The 20,769-nt window shown below is 31.3% G+C and overlaps 1 protein-coding gene across 1 annotated transcript; it reads left to right on the top strand.

Annotated features, from left to right (window-relative positions):
* Nucleotides 1-7,723: 7,723 nt before the first annotated feature.
* Nucleotides 7,724-10,020, top strand: LOC121238941 (protein NUCLEAR FUSION DEFECTIVE 4). Its single transcript, XM_041136045.1, has 2 exons — nt 7,724-9,087; nt 9,499-10,020. The coding sequence occupies exons 1-2, from the start codon at nt 7,862-7,864 to the stop codon at nt 9,917-9,919; spliced, it is 1,647 nt and encodes a 548-aa protein (XP_040991979.1). The 5' UTR covers nt 7,724-7,861; the 3' UTR covers nt 9,920-10,020.
* The last annotated feature ends 10,749 nt before the right edge of the window (nt 10,021-20,769 follow it).

Raw genomic sequence — 20,769 nt, 5'->3', positions numbered from 1 at the left:
TCCACCTTCGATGAAAGCTTCTAATTCTCTAAGTTTTAGTAAAAAAAAAAAAAAAAAATTACTTTTTGACAAAAAAATCTCTCAATCCGGCTACCTATCTTAGGGGAAGGTTTTGTGATTTGAACATTTGTTCTCTAAATATGGAGAGCTCCTCTTCATCCTAAATTATTTTTTACAAATATTTTATTCAAACCAATAAAATAAATTATTATTCCAATCATCTATACTTTTTCTCATGTTTATATTTGTTATAGTTGAAATTTGAAAAAAATGTTATTATTGATATGATCCAATCTTTTTTTAAAAAAAATTGACCATATGTGAAAATATGATTGTTTTAAAATATTATTACTATGAAAGCACTGATTTTAAAAATATTATTGTTTAGGAGAGATAAGTAGTTTTAAAAAAACTCATTACAGATGAAAAATCGAAAATATGGGTACAAAAAATAATTAAATAATTTTGAAAATGTGAAGAAAAAATAAGTTAAAAACTTTTCTTCCACTCTTTTTTGGAAAGATAAAAAAAATGAAAAGATGTACAAATAAATTATTAGAAAAATTAGTAAATAAATAATAGATAAAGATTATCTTAACATAATAGAGAAATGATCGGGAGTGAGATATAAAAAGTAAAACTTTTTAAAAAGTTTAGAAAGAGATGATTTTTAGTTAAACTTTGAAGAAAATTTTGTTCATCTGAATGTGAATGCTCTAAAGTCAAGTAACCAAGAAAATCCAAGAGAGAATGGCCTACAATTTCTTGAAGGAAAGTTTTGGGTCTGTTTTCTTTATTTCCTTTATTTTCCTTGTCATTATTAATAGATGAGATATGCGAGAGAATTTAGCTCATAATCGGAACACTGCCCGGTTATTGGGCATGTTTGAGTTGCGCTAAAGTCTTAAAATATATTTAAATAATTTTAAAAGTATTTTAACATAAAATAAGTTAAAAGTACGTTTTAAAAAAATATCAGATTAAAAATAGAAATGATATTTTTTCTCAACCGTACTTTTTTAATTTTTCATAATGTAATTACACTTTAAAAAAAATTGTTAATAGATAAAAATATCCATATTGATATAACTTTTAAATAATTACACACTACAAGAAAATATAGAATTTGTGGCTATTTTTATTTCCGGCGACGTATATATCGCCACTAATGTCCTATTTTACTGGTATGATAAATTCTTTGTGTTAATTAGAAGAATCGCCAGTCTTATTTTATTTAATAACAGTCTCATTTTATCAGTATTTTATATTTTAATTCGAATATCATATTTTAAATTTTAAAATTTTATCACTTTCAACAGTTGACAGATCAGCATGTATGATCATGTAAATAAAAGTATAAGTATAGATAGTATTACCTCTTTAAAAAATTAAAAGGCCTTTTATATTATTTCAAATTTAAAAATATTTTTTAAATTTATTTCAAAACAAATATAACATATTTAAAAGTCAGTTTGAGTTACGCAACAGTCCTCTTCCCCGTGAGCTATTGTTGGTAGCGTTTGTACAGGTTCTACGTGTATGTTTGGTATTTTGATGGAAAATATAGCGGTTTATAGGAAGTAATAAATTTTATTATTAAAAGTTATTTATTATTTAGTAATTATATATCTAAAATACTTTTAAACATATTATATTTGTTTGAAAACAAATTAAAAAAATAATTTCTTAAGTAGAAATTATGATTATTTGACTTTTTAAAAAATATGATCGTATTCTTAAAAGTTTGAAAGTTATAATTATTTGAAAGTTGTATAAATATTTTCATCTATTGATTATCTTTTTAAAATTCAAATTGCTTTTTGCATTATTCAGAAAGTATATTTGAGGACAAATATCAAAATGATATTTTTACTTAAACGTACCTTTAAGTTTTAACTTATTTGATATTAAAAAGTATTTTAATATATAATATTCAAACGATCTAATTATTTTTTTAAAAATATTTTTAAATCTATTTAAACATTTTTTAAGACTTTTAACACAACTCCCAACAAGCCCTAACCCACGCAGCTCTCGCAGCTTCATCACGATCTCTTCGAGTAGAAAATGCTCTGTTCGTGAGCCCCAGAACAGAGCACCCTCTCCACTATCTGCTAACTATTGACAAAAGGCATGCACGTGATAATTATTTAGGGGCGCGACGCCTTCTGCATTTTGTTTTTGAAAAATTATATGTATCATCTCATATATTATACATTTTATTTTTTTTTCTTACTAAATGTGTAGTATATAGATACTGAGTAAAAAAATTAAATTAATTGAAAAAAATAAAACAAAAGGAATATATATGATATGAGAGAATGATGAGTAACAAAACTCTTTATTTTTTCTTACAAAGTTAAAGGAAACATTTCCAATACTTCTTCTCAAGAGCGATATAATTTATGTCGAAACTCACATTTTTAAGGCTACAAGATCGGCTTTAGAACCTCCAAAGTTGGCCAAGAGTGACAGAAACACTACGGACCGATGTCTCTCTTCAACAAAATAAAAAATATCAAATGTAATTATTACCAATATATATCAGTTTTCTTGCAACAGTTATGTATCGATCATCTGAAATACAGAAATAGTTGATCCGTGTTTTCTTTGCAAATCCTAGAATTCACACTAATACTTGTGAGTTCCACATGGCCATCATTTGAGAACCAACAATTTTAACTAGAGAAGTAGAGAGTATGATACATATGTTTGGATGTCAAAATCATTTCAATCCGTCTCAAACTAATCATTAACGATATTTTTTATTTTTTTAATTTTCTATAAAAAGTTGAACACATGTCAATCTATTCTATACATTTAAATACATATTTTAACTTATTTACATTTAAATACATGTCAATGAGACTCACAAAATACTATGATTTACAAATAAATTCAGATCATCTAAGATCATTTCAGCATCTAAACGCAGTTTTGTGAGAAAAGGTTTTGAAGTTTTTCTTTTCTTTTCTTACTTTCTTGGTCATTTATGTTTTAAAAAGCTCATACTGATGTCTTCAAGACTTCTACAAGCATAAATTTCTGACTAGAGGAACAATTCTACTCATCATTCTTATATTATACACAACATATGATTTTTTTATTATTTTTATTTTCTCTTATCAAATATATAGTGTATAGACGATGAGTAGATCAAAAATTCGTTTAGTTTAGCAAGAATAAAACAAAAATATAAAATATAAAATTAAGTTTAGTGTATGGTGTAGGATGATAAATAGAAAAGCTATATTATAAAAGATAGCTGTTAAACCTATAATTTTTTATTGGGATCAGGTAAAACCAAACCAATTAAAATAAGCTAGTGGAAGATGGTACCCCAACCCGTCGATGTGTCTCGTCCGACCTGCATGGTACGTACTGGGTGGGTAGAAATATTAAAAAAAATGGACGGGATGCGAGTGGATATCCTACCCACATGAATATCCACCCGCTCGCCTGCCCACCTATAAAACAAGAAAATACCCTAAAATTCGATAAATTCATTTTGAATCTCTCCTTCAGCTGCCTCTCCTCTACTCTTGCTTCTTCTTATTCTTCTCCTCCTCCCACTTCCAGCCTCTTTCTCCATATGCGAATCTAGATTAACGGTGGCGCGTAGGGGCAAAGTTATAGATGGTCATTTGCCCGTCTAGCGGATGAGGCTAAAGATTACTATACGAGGGAGGGGGGGGGGGGGGACTGCCTCACCTTAGCGGGGGTAGGGTGCAGAGGGATAGTTGCCCACCCATATAGGGTGGGTAGCACCCCTAGGAAAAATGACATTGTCTTTACTAGATAGCTTTTTTTCCTTGAAAATGTATCTTATTGCACAGGTACCAAAGAAAAAGACTGTTCGGTTTATATTCGCAACCCATCATAACTTATTTTAACTCATCTCAACTCATCTTACTACTATTTATTACTATTTATCAATTTTAACTCACAAATTTCATTACTATTTACAACTCATCTCAATTCATTTCAACTCATTTTTAAATCCAAACGATACCTAAAGAAAAGTTGTAAAAAGAGATCAAGAAATCTTCTTGTATATTGAGATGTGAAAAAAATTATCATTAGAACTTGAAACTTTATTAATGACAAAAAAAAAAAAAAAAAAAAGTGCAAGTATGAAAAAATTATTGAAAAAACAAAAGAAATTTTAGAAATATGAAAAATAAATGATACTAAAAACAAAAGAAAAGGACATAAAAAAAAAACTTCTTAACAAACAAAAAGTATTTCAAAATGAGATTAGTGCGCTAAAAGTTGTGTATTGGGGGATCAAATAATCCCGTTTTATAAAAAAAACTTATTTGGGGGTAGCTAGTTGCTCTTCCATGCATGCACTGTTTATAGTTAATTCCTGCCGCATGCAACTACGTACCAGTACAAAGTGGTCCCTTTAATTTGATAGCTGTCCCAACCCAAACAATACGGAGAATTAAAGCATTAAATTATAATTTAATGAGATCGGTAGTGATCTGCATGTGCTCAACTGCTCATGTCTATAAATAAATAAACTAGGAGAAAGACGATGGGTTCTATTATATCACTGTCATTAATCATGTAGAGTAATATAATTAATGGACCTACATGAGTGGTTAATTTAATATGTACTGCCATATATTTAGGCTTTGTTTGTTAATTAAATTTATCTCAATTCACTATTATAATTTTTTCAAATTCTAACATAAAATATAATAAACAATTCAATTTTTTCAAATCTCAAAATAATAATAATAATAATAAATAATATTATAATAATATTTTATCATCTTAATTCAATTCAACTCAACTCAACTTAACTCAATTCAGTTCAACATCCAAACACATCTTCAACTAAGATAGTACGATAATCTCAGTAACGGCCACCGATGATCTGCATTTGTTGCAGCTAGCAAGCCTGCCTGCAAGATCATTAATAAATAACCAATTGAGATATTACAAGCGAGAAAAATAAACACATAAACTGAATATTATAACATATCATTAATGTGTCGGTTTTTCAAGACAACGTTAAATATTTAATGAATGTAAACCCAATTTCACGTATTTAATTACTTCTCTGTTAATATTTGAGGTCGTTAAATTTTTTTTTTTTTTTTTGATAGTAGAGAAAATCTTGTGTGTAAGATGGATATTATATATTATATGTTGACATGAGGAACAGCTAGGGCCTTTTAATTTGTTGCTAGCTAGCTAGCTAGCTAGCTACTTGCTATATTAATGAAGTTCAATGGCACCGATTTTAAGTTGGACAAGCTATTGCCTTTAATTAATTGGGTAGGGTGGCCGGGAAGTGTCAATTGACAATAATTAGCTGCATTATTACGTGTGGATAGATCTGCATCGTTAATTTGCTTTCCACATAATCTGTTTGATGGTTGGTTTGAGTGACAGACTCCACTGCGTACGTACGTACAAGATTAGTTTATGTCATTAAGCCTAGTTTATTTGTACAAAACTTTTTAATTTATTTTATTTAATTATTATAATTTTTTTAAATTTTTTCATAAAATAAAATAAATAATTTAATATTTTTAAATCTCAAAATAAAATAATATTTAAAAATATATTTTAATAATACTTTATTTAATTTTTAATTTTTATCTCAATTCATTTTATTTCATATTATTTATGAAAAGAAACGAAACCTAGTTAGAAGTAATTCTTACTAACGTTCACATGATATGGTACGTTAATGATCAGTACTGACTCTCAAGAAAAATAGGTATATTCAATATTGAAATACTAATTAATGCAGGAACAGCTTCCATGGATGAGCTGTATGCTGTTATAAACTTTATTATCCAATAATTAATTTGATAAAGAAAAATGTTATTAGCTATTTTATATTTTATTATCTTCAATTATATATATTGACTGATGTTCAATATAAAGATCTGAGTAGAAAAGTCAAGATGAATGATCAATATTGTTTTTAAGGAATTAATTATTAGTATATTGATTTTTTTTTATATTTTTTAAAAATATTTAAATGTGATAAAAAAATGCAAAAAGAAAGAAAAAAAAGATGAATTTGTGTTAGACTATACGTCTAGTGGTTAATGCTAGGCTGCATCCTAGCACTACTCAAAAGCATAAGAAAAATGTTATTTTGACAACTAATTTAGACATTTTCTATATTTTATTTTATTTTATTTTAATAGTTAATGAAATAATTATTAGTTTGTTAATATATTTTTATATTTTTTAAGAATATTTAAATATGATAAAAATAATATGAATAAAAAAATAAAAAAATAAATTTGTGTTAACTAGCGGCAGCCTAGCACTAGTCAAAGAATAAAGATCTGAGTAGAAAAGTCTGGATGAATGACTGCAGGCACGTGATCCATCCTTATCCGATAAGATGCTTTTTGGTAAGTTTGGGGCATGCGCATCCATGCCTGTCTTATGTATTCTTATTTTGGCCTACTTTTCTTTTCAAACATTATTAAAACCGATGATTTCACGCCATCGTAACCGTGTGGTGTAAAACGTACAATTACCACAATAACAGGTGAATGGACCGGATGATCTTGTCATGCTCCTCGTAATTGTTGTATTTTCTGATTCAATTCTGGTAAAAGAAAATAAAAAAGTGTATACCGGCCAGATAATTCTATCCACACAAATGGGTCACTTTGAAAAGTCGTCTATATTTATTGAAAAATGTTAGATATAATTTATGCAACTGTTATGTATTTTTTTTAAAAAAAATAGTAGAATTAATTACTAAAAAATTAATTTTTTCGTATAAATTTTAACTTTATTTTTTATTTTTCAAAAAGAAAAAGCTCGAAAAATATAATTTCATCCCTTTTTTTTATATATCAAAATTCATTGTTCAGTACTGCATGCACGTAAAATATATTAGATCCTTATTAACCATAGTACTCGAGGATCAATTTTGGCCTTGCGAGGAAGGCTAGCTACGTAAATCCACACATTCTCGCGAAAGACCAGAGGCATCAACTTTAGCCAAACAACCAGCAACCTGATTTATAATTCCCTGAAAATATGCCCAACCTTCACCTGTAAACAACAATACCTCACAAACTTGTAAAAACTCTAATTAACCAAATCTCAAACGCTTTCCAAACATGAACACCCAATGATCCAACAACCAATTAACTACATCAGACTCATGATGATCTCCTCTTGATCACGTACGTACGGATTGTGTAATTATTTTGTATAGTTAAACGATATGGAAATATTGAGTGCTATTATAAGTTCAAAGGTAATATTGTTCGATCGATCTCTCACACAAGATCACTTTTCTTTTCTCTTCGTTCATAAGAATCGTAGGCAATAAATCGTCCGTGACAATGACATATCGAAGGAATTGCAGAGCAGTATTCTGCATATATATAGAAATGAAGCAAAAGTCAAAGGAATTTGATTCCGTACGTCATAATTCATGATGTATTTCTCTTCATACGTAGTCGTAATTGCTTTCTGTTCTGGTATTTACACTGTATATAGATTATATACTGGTTAATCTTTCGTAACACACTGTGCACACGTACGGCAAGGTTTTGAGGGAAACAGATACATTTTGTTTCAGAGTACGGCCACCGCCTAAACCCCCACTAGCTACTCTTTTGTCTCTCCCTTAATTCCAAGCCATCCCATTAATGGTTTAGGTGGTGGTCGATAGAAGACCACGTACATTTTACGTGCACAGCCACATTGTGTCGTGTTCAGCTTTCCCCTCTTTCCCACAACACATGTCCCTTTCACAATTCCTAACAATCAGGCGAGTTCAAATCTTATATATTATAGCGGTGCGGCTCAAACGATCCCGGCAAGTAGTAGTTCCAAGTCCCCTCGATCGATATTCCTTGCCATGTCTTCGAGAACTCTTCAATGGCTGAGCCTTGTTGGCATCATATGGCTTCAGTCCATCAATGGAACAAACTCCAACTTCCCTGCTTATTCATCCCAGCTCAAGCATCTCCTTTCCATGTCACAGCTGCAACTTAACAACCTTGCCTTTGCCTCAGATGCAGGAAAACTCTTGGGTTGGTTTTCTGGCGTTGCAACTATTTATCTCCCCCTTTGGCTTGTTCTCATTATTGGATCTTCTCTCGGGTTGCTTGGTTATGGGTTGCAGTATCTTTTCTTGACGGACCGAATTTCTTCTCTGTCATATGGGCATATTTTTGTGCTGACGGTTGTGGCAGGAAATAGTATTTGCTGGATCAACACTGTTTGTTACGTTGTTGCCATTCGGAATTTCCCATCTGATTATCGCCAGGTTGCGGTGGGATTAACGACTAGCTACCTAGGACTAAGTGCAAAGATTTACACAGATATTGTAGATGCTGCCTTTTCTTCTTCCCCCATTGAAAGAGCTAAAGCCTATCTCCTTCTGAATTCCATCTTACCTATGATAGTTTGTGTTATAGCTGCACCACTAGCCAGAGAACTTGATGTTGGAAGGCCAAGAAACATGGGAGTTGGGATCATAACAATGTTTGTGATAACAATGGCAACTGGGGTCTATGCTGTAATCAGTAGTTTGCAGTCGATATCAGGTAAATTATCGCCATCCAGCCATGCCATTGGTATCGGTGTGTTCTTATTGGCTCCACTAGTAGTTCCAGTTGCCGAGAAAATTATAGAATCAGTAAGAAAAATCGATGTAAACGCAGAAAGGAAAAAAAGAAAAGTGTTTCATTTTACTATAGAGGAGAGTGAAGGTGAAGAACGAGTGGATCAGGATTGGGTAAAAGACAGAAAGGAAGTTGGTGAAGTTGGTGACGAGAGTGGTGATGCAGAAAAAATGGAGAATGGCCGGTTAAAAGAGATCAGAGAGGAAGCGGGTGAAGTTCTTGAGATTGGTATTAAAGAGGAGATTGGAGTGAAGGAGATGCTGAAAAGATTGAATTTCTGGTTATATTTCTTGGTTTATTTATTCGGTGCAACGTTGGGGCTGGTGTTTCTGAACAACTTGGGACAAATAGCCGAGTCCCGTGGGTATTCTGGGACGTCTTCTTTGGTTTCTTTATCATCTTCGTTTGGGTTTTTCGGCCGTCTCATGCCGTCCTTTGTTGACTACTACTTCTCAAGGTAACCCATTTTTCATATAGATCTGATATCTAGTACAGTAACAACGTCGGCCAGCTTTGGCCTAATAGCATATATGCATCAGAAACTTTACTTTTCATCAATTAATTAATTAGGCATTTTTTCCAACCGCCCAAAGTATGATATGGCATGCATGGGATATGCAGATCAACTAGGTTGGATATGCAGGTCTTAATCCCCGTCTAGGGAAAAAAAAGAAAACAGTACTTTAAGGCATTTGGTGGTGCACCTCCTGCATGTATTTAATACAAAAGTACTACAATGTGCATAAATGTGCGTTGGCCGGTTGATATATTCAAGTGCGAACCTGACCTTGATCAACATTAACTTTGATATAAATACACGTAACGTATATGGTTGTAAATTTTGATTAGTTTGATTTGATTTGTCCAGGACTAGGTATACGATGTCAAGACAAGCCTCAATTGTAGCAGTAATGGCGCCAACAGCAGGAGCTTTCTTCCTACTTGTCAACAATTCCAACCTGTCACTCCACATGAGCACTGCCGCCATAGGAGTGTGTTGCGGGGCAATTACTTCCATTGCCGTATCCACAACCACCGAGCTTTTCGGGACAAAAAATTTCTCAGTAAATCATAATGTGGTGGTTGCAAATATACCCATAGGATCCTTTCTCTTTGGTTACATGGCAGCCATGCTTTACCACAAGGAAGGAAATGAAGATGGGAAATGCATGGGGATGGAATGCTACAGAATCACTTTCATCACCTGGGGTTCTTTTTGTTTGCTTGGAACTTTTCTTGCGTTAATTCTATACGCTCGAACTAGAAAGTTTTATTCGCAAAAAGTATAGGTTTTGTCGTTTTTATGTTCTATATATATATATTTAGCATCTATGATAAAATGCTCATATATATACTAAATGCCGTACAAAAAAGGCATTGATATACATATATATATATATATATATATATATATATATATATGCTCATTGATCATCAGCATGGGGACGCCATGCACATCGATCGATTTAACTGATCGATTGTAAAGTTACATACTAGTATAGCTAGATAGGGCATGACAAGTGTTTGTTAGATAATATATTTCGACGTTGATCAAAGCTAGGTGATCTGAGTTAATTTTAATTACTTTGATTGAGAGTTTTATTTCCTTTGGTCCTTCTAGATATTCTAGCTAGAGTTTGTGGAATTATATAGTGCGTACCAGCACTACAATAATATTGTGAGAATCGGTTCTCGTGTGTTGTAAGGGTGCTACCCTCATGTTGCGCGGCGGGGCACCCCCATCCCGCACCATGTGGGTGGGGGTTTCATACGCTGTCCCTACTTCACTTGCTGCTCAACTTATTATTTAATTTTTTTTTTAATTTGAAAATAATTTTTATATCTAAATTATAATATAATTTAAAATATAAATTAAAATTTATACATTAAAAAAAATATAAGTTTATTAAAATTATATTTTAGATTGCCTTAACTTCTTATACTAATTATTATATAATAAGTCAAAATAATACAATAATAATAGTTAAACGATGTGAGCGTTATTTAAATGCATTGCCTCGTCATAGTTTTAACCTGCATACTTTTCTTTTGATGTGTATATATATCTTTTCATTACTATTCAATTCTTGGATCATGATGTGAATGTTCTGGAAACGCATCTTGCATCTAGTATATACGTACGAAGTTCGCCATAATAAATGCCACATGCACTCCTACAGGCCCATGAACCTAAATGAGGAGGCTAATTAAAGAGCAAATATTATTGGTGTAGCAAAAAGGCTCGTACACAAGCAAGCTGCGTTCATACCAACCAATTATTCCCCCATCTGCTTGCAACTCCAAATTAATTAATTAATGACGTAAGAATGATGGTCTGGTTGTATCATGCATGCATCCAGCTAAAATATCCACTTCATTAATAGGGATTAATTACACAAAAGTAATATATGATCATAAATTGATATGATTTTATTTAATTTGTTAGCTAGATTTATTTTATAATAAGAATAATTTTATAATTTAATGATTCATATCAAGTTATATTAATTTGTAAGATTATTTTATGTAATTTTTTTGTGATTAAAATATTTTCTCTCTATTAATCACTTATATTAATAACATGCCACTATTATATTAATTTAATTAGTTGTTTTGTTCCTACACGAAACCTTCCCCTATCATGACATTCATGAAGATTTTCTTTTATATCACTCGAATTATAATGGAATTTCAGGCCCGATGATCATTATCAGTTTAATTAATTAAATTATATATTCGTGCAACGTTTTCGGAGTTTTCTTTAATTTGTTTTATCAATTTTGAATAGTAGGTTCGTGTCAGACACTAATAAGTTATAAGATAGAATATAAATGATGAATAAAATAATTTAATTAATTTAGAAATAATAAAATAAAAATAAAATAAAATAAATAATAAATATAAATATAATATGTAATGTATGAGTATATATATATATATGTTAGATTTTCTTAGATTCATTCTATTTAATTTCTACATTTATGTCAGGCAAGTAAATCAATTGGGCGGCGCACCATTCTGCACGGATGTGGATGGCTCTTTCTTTTCTTTTCTGGAGTAATTTAAACGTCATAATTACGTCAGGTACTGCTAATTAAATGCTTTTTTCATTATTATTATCTTTAACTACTTCTGAGGTGTAGTTATTGTTAGCCACTAAACTTAATTGATATTTACGATCAGGAAGCTGATCTCAATTAATAGGCTAAGGACCCCAATCTGATGCTGATATGCTATGCTAACGAAAAATGATTAGTTGTGGTTATTTTTTTGGGACGAAAAATATTATTTATTAAAAAGATAAATTTATTTTAATTAAAAATAATTATTTTACTAAAAATAATTGATCAAAATTTGTAATTTTCTCATCGCGCCACGGATCAACTTGGTTTTAATCAGGTCAATTTCCGGCTACATGCCTCGAGTAATAATGATTTGGATGACTACCAAGTACAGTACCTGATGTTGTGAAGTGAAAAGTGAAAGTGAAAGCTGGGAAGTGAAGTGGATTGGATTTATATCCCACTTGTCTAAATTATTACTTCATTATTACCTTTTCATGGTACTAGATAATGATGAGAATTGATAAATGAGTAAGAGGCCGCTTGTGCGGCTAGCACAAATTATTTTTTTTTAATATATTTAAATATTTTTAAAAAATAAAAAAATATATCAATATATTAAAAATTATTTTATTAATTATTAAGTAAAAAATTAAAATATACAAGCGGTCAAAGTAATTGGATAATGTGAGAGGACAAACTAGTATTTTCTAATGAGTAATGCTAAATACAATAGTACGCAAGCATCACAATTATTTTAAAAAAGAGTGAGTCTATTATTAATTTTTTTTATGTGAATTTCGTATTTACTCATTTTTAAAAAAAAAAGATTGGCAACATTTAGAGCATTGTTATTGACTTTATCAAAAGCCAATGCATCTTCAAAATTTAAAAAAATATAGATAAAATTATCTATATTGCCTTTATCAAAATGTAAAAGTTTGAACTTTGAGCTACAACAATTAATCTTCAAATTTGAAGATGTACTGTTCATCATCAAAAGTAATATTTTATTCCAAAAATTAAAACCAACTTCTTTCCTATGTAAACGGTATACAATAATATAATAATTTGTTTTTTAAATAATAACCCAATTAAATTCATAGAGTTAATAATGACGGGTTATAGCTACAGTAATTTTTATTTGTTATAATAATATAATATAATATAATATTATTAACTAAAAAATCCGATGCTCTCATCTAATTTCAGACAAACAAAAAAGTTGCCGATACTATTTGGGATGCTTTCCGTTTAATTTTTGATTATTAATCATTAGGCTTTATTTAGATAATGTAATTGCAAAATATGAAAAAAAAATATTATTATTAAAAAAAATATTATATAATTATTTTAATAAATCTAATGACTAATCCAATGTGGGGTTATGTATAGGAAGGTCTTGGAATTATGAAAAACGTGTACTTTTCATTAAATTTTGAATATGACTTTGATAAAGCCAATTCCAATACTCTTACACATTTCACGACTGCAAATATAATTTCATTTCATAAACATTGTCCTATTAATAGCTGTGCGCCTCGGAGATCGATGCTTTATAATGAATTGCTTTCGTTTGGCTGATTTCACATGACATACATACATATACACAAATATATATATATATATATATATATATATATAGATTTTGCCTGATGGCATGCATATATACTCATATTTTGTTTTCCGAGAGATGCATATTAGAAATACAAAAAGATCTTACAAGCTGACGTCGCACACTACTAGCATGTCACATCATTTTTTTTTCTTCATTTTCCCCTTAATCCCTTCTCCCCTGTGCCCTGCCCTCCTCCCCCTTCCTCACTCCCTTTCCCAAACCCTTGAGCTTAGAACTGTTGCAACTTTTCACCAACGTTGCTGCCACACCCCTCATCCCTCACTATCATCTTCCTCGCTCTGTCACCGATGTCGGAACGTCGTTATCGTTGCCCCTCACCAACAGGTACATGATCTCTCTCGATCTCAATCTCTTTTTGGGCTAAGAGGGTTGGGATCGGGGGCTGGTTGAGTGAAAAAATAAAAATAAAAAACCTTAGCCTGCATGTCATGCTGATAGTGTACCAAGTTAGTTTGTGAGATCCCTTTGAATCTCTAATGTTTTTCTTATTTTTTCAGGTGACATGTACATAGAGTACTATTGCTATGGTTAGGAGTTCGTGATTAACATATTCTTTTGCGACAAATGAAAATTTTGAATAAAATATATTGGATGCCGACCATTAAAAAGAAAAGAAGTTGCCAATAGAAAAAATTGTAGAGACGATTGGTTTGATTATAAAAAGTTTTTATTTATTAGTTTATTTCGTATTGTTACACCATGCAAATATATTATCGATAGATGTGCAAATTTGTCAGATTAACATAAAGAAAATGAAAAATTCTACTTATCATTTCCATACTACACATAATTTTTAAATTTTTAATTTTTTTCATTTACCAAATGGATGGTATATGAATGATAAGTAAAAGAACTCAATTAGTTTAGGAATAATAAAATAAAAAATTAAAAATAATTACAGTGTATGGTGTGTAGGATGATGAGTAGTAAAACTTTTTACATATCAATTTGTAAACAACATAAATTCTTTATTGCACATTGATTAAGTTTTCATAAATGCATGGAAATGAAGAGATCATAAGGATACTGTTGGCCTAGTGTATATATGATAAGTGGCGTGATGAATGAAAAATGAGATTTATACAATTTATCTATCGTGTATATATGTAGACATGTCTACCAGATTCATAAAAGTGCATAGCCAGCAAACATGACATGAATGGCAAATGATGAGGAAGACACAACCAAGTATTGCAAAGGAAATGCTCTCCCCACCCTTGTCAAAACGCTGTCCCCACCCCCGTTGGCCTCCTCTAGTCATTTTGAAAAAAACTTGGCCATCGAAACAATGTGCGCCCACCCTTTTACCTCGACAACTTTGAAACCTTCTCGTCGAAACAGTCTCTCTCTCTCTCTCTCGCTTCTGTGTGCAAAAATACCGCATACAAACCATCCCTTTTGTGTGCAAAACTTCCATCGCTTGGTGGGCATTTATATCTCTGAGGTTAGATATACAAATAGTTTCTAATTTGGTAATTTATGATTTGGTAATTTCTGTTTGGTGATTTTTAGAAATGTGAGAAATTAAATTTTGATAAAAAACTTTAGTGATAAAATGATTAAAAGAGCACCTTTGCTTATACGTTGGTTGCCATTTGAGAGAAGCTAAACGTTTTTGAAAAAAATTGAGTTAGAATTGAAACTCCAATCGAGAGGTTTGTGTTGAGGTTTGCATTGATAGTACTGTTGATATAGGTGGCTCTCACAGGAATGTCACAGTCGTGGAGTGTTCCTACTTTGCTGCGTAGATCCTTGCATCCCAACTTGCTTGAAGAACTAGAAAATTATATAATGATCTTCTAATAAGTTTATGTTGGTTGGAGCATCTGCTTGGAAATTCATACCTATTTGGTAATTTATATCTCAGGCCCTTTTTAATGCTTGCACATATGTTTTCTCAACTTTTGTATAACTTATAAAATAAAAAAAAAAATACCAATGCCTTCCTATACCCAAAATGCTATTAAAAAATTTAATCAAATGAAAGATAAAAATATGGTCAAAAAAGGTGACTGAATAATGGGATGTTATCTTCATTTGGGAAAAAAATTTAATCAAATGAAAGAGAAGGATGTGGTCCAGAAAGGGGACTGCATAATGAGATATCTTTATATTCGTGTGGCCTAACAATTTAATCAAGTATTTTTTATTATGAAATGGTTTGAAAATAACTCACATGGTCAAGTATTTTTCTGGTATCAGGTTGAATGATGAATACTTCAAGAGGAGATGATGTTGAAATTTTAGATGATTGTAATTGTAGCACCTATGATGCTAAAATTCTTGCAGAGGATGGCAATGTTGAACAGATAAGTTAAATAATATGATGTCATTTTCATATGTGGAGTTGTATGTGGAGCTACAATTTGACGACATAGAGGATGCATATAGTTGATATAAAGCCTTCTCCAAACGAATTGATTTTAGCATTCGAACAAACCATACTCGGTTGTCAAATATAGATAGATCATTAATTGGGATAAAGTATGTGTGTTCAAGAGAAGGATTCTGTTGTCATAATTCTAAACTTAAAGAGAGAGCAAGACACGAGGTTGCAGAAATAAAGTGTGGGTGTAAGGTGATGATGACAATAAAGAAGGATGGAGAAAAATGGGTTGTGTCTAAGTTTATACTTCAGCATAGTCATGAGTTGTTGACACTTATAAGTACAAGTTTGCTTTGTAGGCATAAATGGGTTACACTTGAGCAAAAAAATTTAATAGACACACTAAATGAGTCGGGAATATCAACACGAAAAATAATGTCATTATTGAGTAAGGAGTCAGGCGATGATTATAATGTTGGTTGCATTACTACGCATATTCAAAATTACTTAGGTCATCGAAGGAGACAAGTTCTTAGAGAGGGAGACGCACAAAAGTTATACGCTTACTTTTTGGAAAGTGAACGTAATAATTCACGCTTTGTATAATCAATCCAAATTGATGCAGATGGGTCGATGGAGAATTGCTTTTGGGCAGATGCTAGATCAATGGCCGCATACCAATATTTTGGGGATGCTGTTACATTTGATGCTACGTATCTCACAAATAGCTACAAGATACCATTTGTTCCATTCACTAGAGTTAAATCATCATTATCAATCTATGGTGTTTGGATGTGTGTTACTTATAAATGAGACGACCGAGTTGTACACATGGTTATTGAAAATATGGCTAGAAGCAATACTTGGTCGTGCTCCTTCTACAATAATAATTGATAACAAGACAATAGCTAAGACCATTGCTGAGGTATTGCCTAATACAACGACAAATTGTGCTTATAACATCTCTTACAAAAAGTTCATAAACATCTAGTTCATGTTTATAACAAATATCCACAATTTCAACATGATTTTAATCATTATATTCATGAGACACTCACTGTTGAGGAGTTTGAGATGGAGTGGACTGAAATGTTATCAAAGTACAATATTGAAAAAAATAGTTGGTTGCAAAATATTTATACCAGGAGAGCAAAATGGGTGCTGACTTACTTGAAAGACACATTTTGTGCTGGAATGTCCACGACTCAATGAAGTGAGAGTATGAACAAATTTCTTAAAGAGTATGTTCGTGCAAGTAACTTCGTCCATCAACATGATAAAACATTGGATGCCCGTTATTTTAGTGAGAAAGAGAAATATTTGAAGACAAAAAATCAATGCCAATTATGAGGGCTACTTACAATATTGAAGAGGAAGTGACAAAGATCTACACAAGAAAATCATTTTTGATATTTTAAGATAAGTTGCTTAATAGCCAAAGGTACAAGGCGCACAAAACATGAGAGAAAGATGGTAGAAAAATTTATTTGATGAACATTGATGGGAAAGAAAAGCTGACATAGAAAGTGACACTTGGGAGGGAGAACAACATAGTTTCTTGTACATGTTGTAAGTTTGAATTTATTGACTTTTTATGTTGACATAGCCTACATGTTTTGGCAAAAAAAAAGTTGTCTCAACAGTGCACTCCAATCATATGTTTTAGAGAGGTGGATGATCAATGCAAAGAGTCGTGTGATAGATGGGATATGTGTGGATAAGGGGCTATTGGAGATGGTCCCAATTGTGTTAGTCATAAAACATTGTTTGATGAGACAGTTTTATAAAGTTGCCGATGTGGGGTCACTATCTATCTAAAGATTTGAGCATGCTTCTAGGGGTATAGAGAATATTCATGCAGAGCTTCTCTTGGTGAATATTAATGGTGATGGTAAAGCAGACAGAGATACGGTCCAAAACCAATTAATCTCAAACTTTTTATTACAAGATCTACCACATATTGTGTTCAAAGGAAAACCGAAATCATTACGACAAAAGAATCCAGAGGAAAATGTACCAATGAAAAAGCAGCGATGCAACATTTGTAAAGAAAAATGGCATATAAGAAGCAAATGTCCATCACATAGGTACCTGCAATAATTCTATTATGTTTATACTTATGTCAAAATTTTCCTTGTATGAGCTTCTATTTTGATTTTTTTTTTCATTTCAGGAATATAGGGGAACCAAACTCAACTATGTTATCTCCAGACCCAACCACCATATCAACTACATTTGACATGTATGAATACTATGCTCTATTTTATACAGATACGTTTTTAATTAGTTGGTTCTTTTTTATTTTTATAATCATGTGATAATATTTTTTTCCCGTTTGCAGGAATGTGCAAGACTCGACTATGTCACAAAATGAATATTTTAGATCATTGTAGAATTTTTATTTGTCATAAGATCATTTGCATTGAGACTTTGGAACATTCAGTTGATAAGTTTATCAATATGAGAAAATAGAACACTAAGTTTTGTAGCCATTGGATTTGGAACATTCAGTTTGTTTGTGATATTTTGGGTTTTAAACTTGTAAGTTTTGGTTGGTTGTGAGATAGACTTCTAGTGGTTTGTGAAAATTTATCTCAAGAACTGAAATCCAATATTTTGTTAATATGTCACAGCTTGAGTTCAAATTCAATGTTTTGTTAATGTGTCTGATTAATGTTTTGTTTAAATTTCACTTGTCATCGTAGATGGTGACAAATGCTGGAACAAGACATATATACAAAAAATAGTTTTACAAATACAACTTGAATAGTCTGGAACAACCCAAGATATATACACAAATAGTCTTTTACAAAAAATAGTCTTGCATAAATACAACTTGGATGCAGTTGATTCAATAAATAAATATAACTTGATAAGCCACATGTACATCTTAATGTAGCATTAAATGATTTACATTATTATTGATTTTAAATAAATTTAGACTAACTAATAATGCAATAAATAAAACCCAAGATGCGACCAATGCATTTTTGTACTTCCTCTTCATTGAGTGAAATTTTACGTGTTCTATTTTTGCACATTCAGTTGCTATCTTTTCATTTATTTGTTGTGCTAATTCCAATGTTCGTTTACAACAAACCGGTTGTTCAATTTCACGATCAACCCATTTAAAAAATTCACTGTTTTTTAACCTTATAATATGGATAATTCAAAAATCATCGGCCAAAATTTTTTGGGTTGCCCGACGACTGCAGTTTAGAGGGAATGCCATAATAACATAGTGGTCTTCATCCAGAGCTCACTTCATCTTCTGCCCTCATAGACTGCATACTAGATATGGTGTCTTATCCACTACTTTCCATATTGCTACCAAGAATGCAATTGAATCAGAACACAAAAAAAGTCTGAAAATGGTGGGAGAGGACTTGGGTAGCAAAAGATTACAACCATTCAATAGTAAACAAATACAATCAAGCAACAACAAAATAATACAACCATTTAGTAGCAAACAAATAAAACCAAGCAGTAGCAAAAAAATAGCAGCAGCAAAAAAAAAAGCTAACTCATAATCACAGTGGAGAGTTGATGATCATTTTGTATATTAATGTAGAGATGTGTAGTCAAGAATGATGGAAAATTCAAATGAATAATGGAAGCAATGAGAAATAACAATCAACAAAGAATGCAAGACACAATAGTAATGACAAGCAAGAAACTTCATTTTTATCAGAGACATAACAATAAGGCACAATGCAAGACACAACACTTATATATCATAATGCAAGACACAAAATTTGAAAACATATTATTTAAATTATGATATAATATAGTGGATATTGAAACATAATGACAAGCAAAAAACTTCATTTTTATCAGAGACATAACAGTAAAAGTATCAAACATCCTTGAGTGCAAGACACAAAGTTATATATCACAAGGCCTAATGACAAACTTGTATTCACAAACCACGAATCTACCCCAAGATTAGAATAAGAGTACTTCGAAGTTGGTGGTAAAGGGATAGAAAACTTGTAAGGTGCCTATTGTTGTACACCAAAAACAATCAATGAAAATTGCTGCCATTGCAACCTTCTGTCGAGCACCTTTTGTGCAAGTTGCTTCTGCTTGCTCAAATAACTCAACTCAACTAAACCTTAACCTCACCTACAAAAACTCTTCAAGGTTCACAATAAATTCGATTAAACCACTTAAGCCACTGAAATATAAAGAAATTCACAGATCAGTTAAACCACTGAAATATAAAGAAAACTGAACGACAATACGAGAAAAAGATTGATACTAAATCAACCCAGATTAAATAAATCATAAACCGACCCAGCCTAAATCTAAATTGCATAATAAACCAAAAAACTTACGGGTTCGTTGCTTCTTGTCGTTCTTGAATAATGCGATGGAGGCATGGGCGAGAGAAGAGAGAAAGGGAATCGGGGAGAGGAGAGAAAGAAGAGAGGGAGAATGGAGAATCGGGGAAAAGAGAGAAAGAAGAGGGAAAAGGGGAGAGGGAGAATCGAGGAGAGAAAAACATGAAATTGATTCAATAGATTGTGGTTTATTGTAAAAGGAATACACTTCACAGATGTTGAAGTCCTATTGGCAGGTGTGAAAATGAAATACTCACCCGACCGTTCCTGAGCTTTTTCCATATTAGATTTGCAGGATCGGTAAATTTGAATTTGGAATAGAAGCTTTTGTATATTTGGCAGCATATTTCAATCAATCAAACATTTAGGAAAATAATAGGGTTACTACCCTTCTACTATCTATACTATTCTTTTAGTATTTACTTTTTTTTAAAATTTTTTTATTGTACTTAATGGTTAAGGAAGTGACTATTAGTAAAATTATATATTTTTTAATTTTTTCTTAATGATTAAGGATATTAAAAAAATACTTAAAAGAAAATGATAAAAAAATAAAAAATTTTGAAATATATGTAAGTAGTAAATGGGTAGTAACCCCATTTATCATGGCTAGTTTCCTTTCTTTTCTCAATGCGTTTCCAACCCCGAGTACATTTTCCTTCCTTAGCAAGACGTGTTCTTCCTTCTTTTCTAGCAATACAAATGACATTGACTCTTCATTTTTTACTACAAATGGATGATCAATACCCTTGAGATTAGAAGTATCCTT

Source organism: Juglans microcarpa x Juglans regia, chromosome 7D (genome assembly GCF_004785595.1).
Source record: "Juglans microcarpa x Juglans regia isolate MS1-56 chromosome 7D, Jm3101_v1.0, whole genome shotgun sequence".
Lineage (NCBI taxonomy): Eukaryota > Viridiplantae > Streptophyta > Magnoliopsida > Fagales > Juglandaceae > Juglans > Juglans microcarpa x Juglans regia.
This window is presented reverse-complemented; position numbering and strand designations above follow the sequence as displayed.

Coding starts and splice junctions, on each gene's coding strand:
- LOC121238941 (XM_041136045.1), top strand. CDS start 7,862: ATGTCTTCGAGAACTCTTCAATGGCTGAGCCTTGTTGGCATCATATGG. Junction 9,088..9,498: donor GTTGACTACTACTTCTCAAG/GTAACCCATTTT, acceptor TGATTTGTCCAG/GACTAGGTATACGATGTCAA.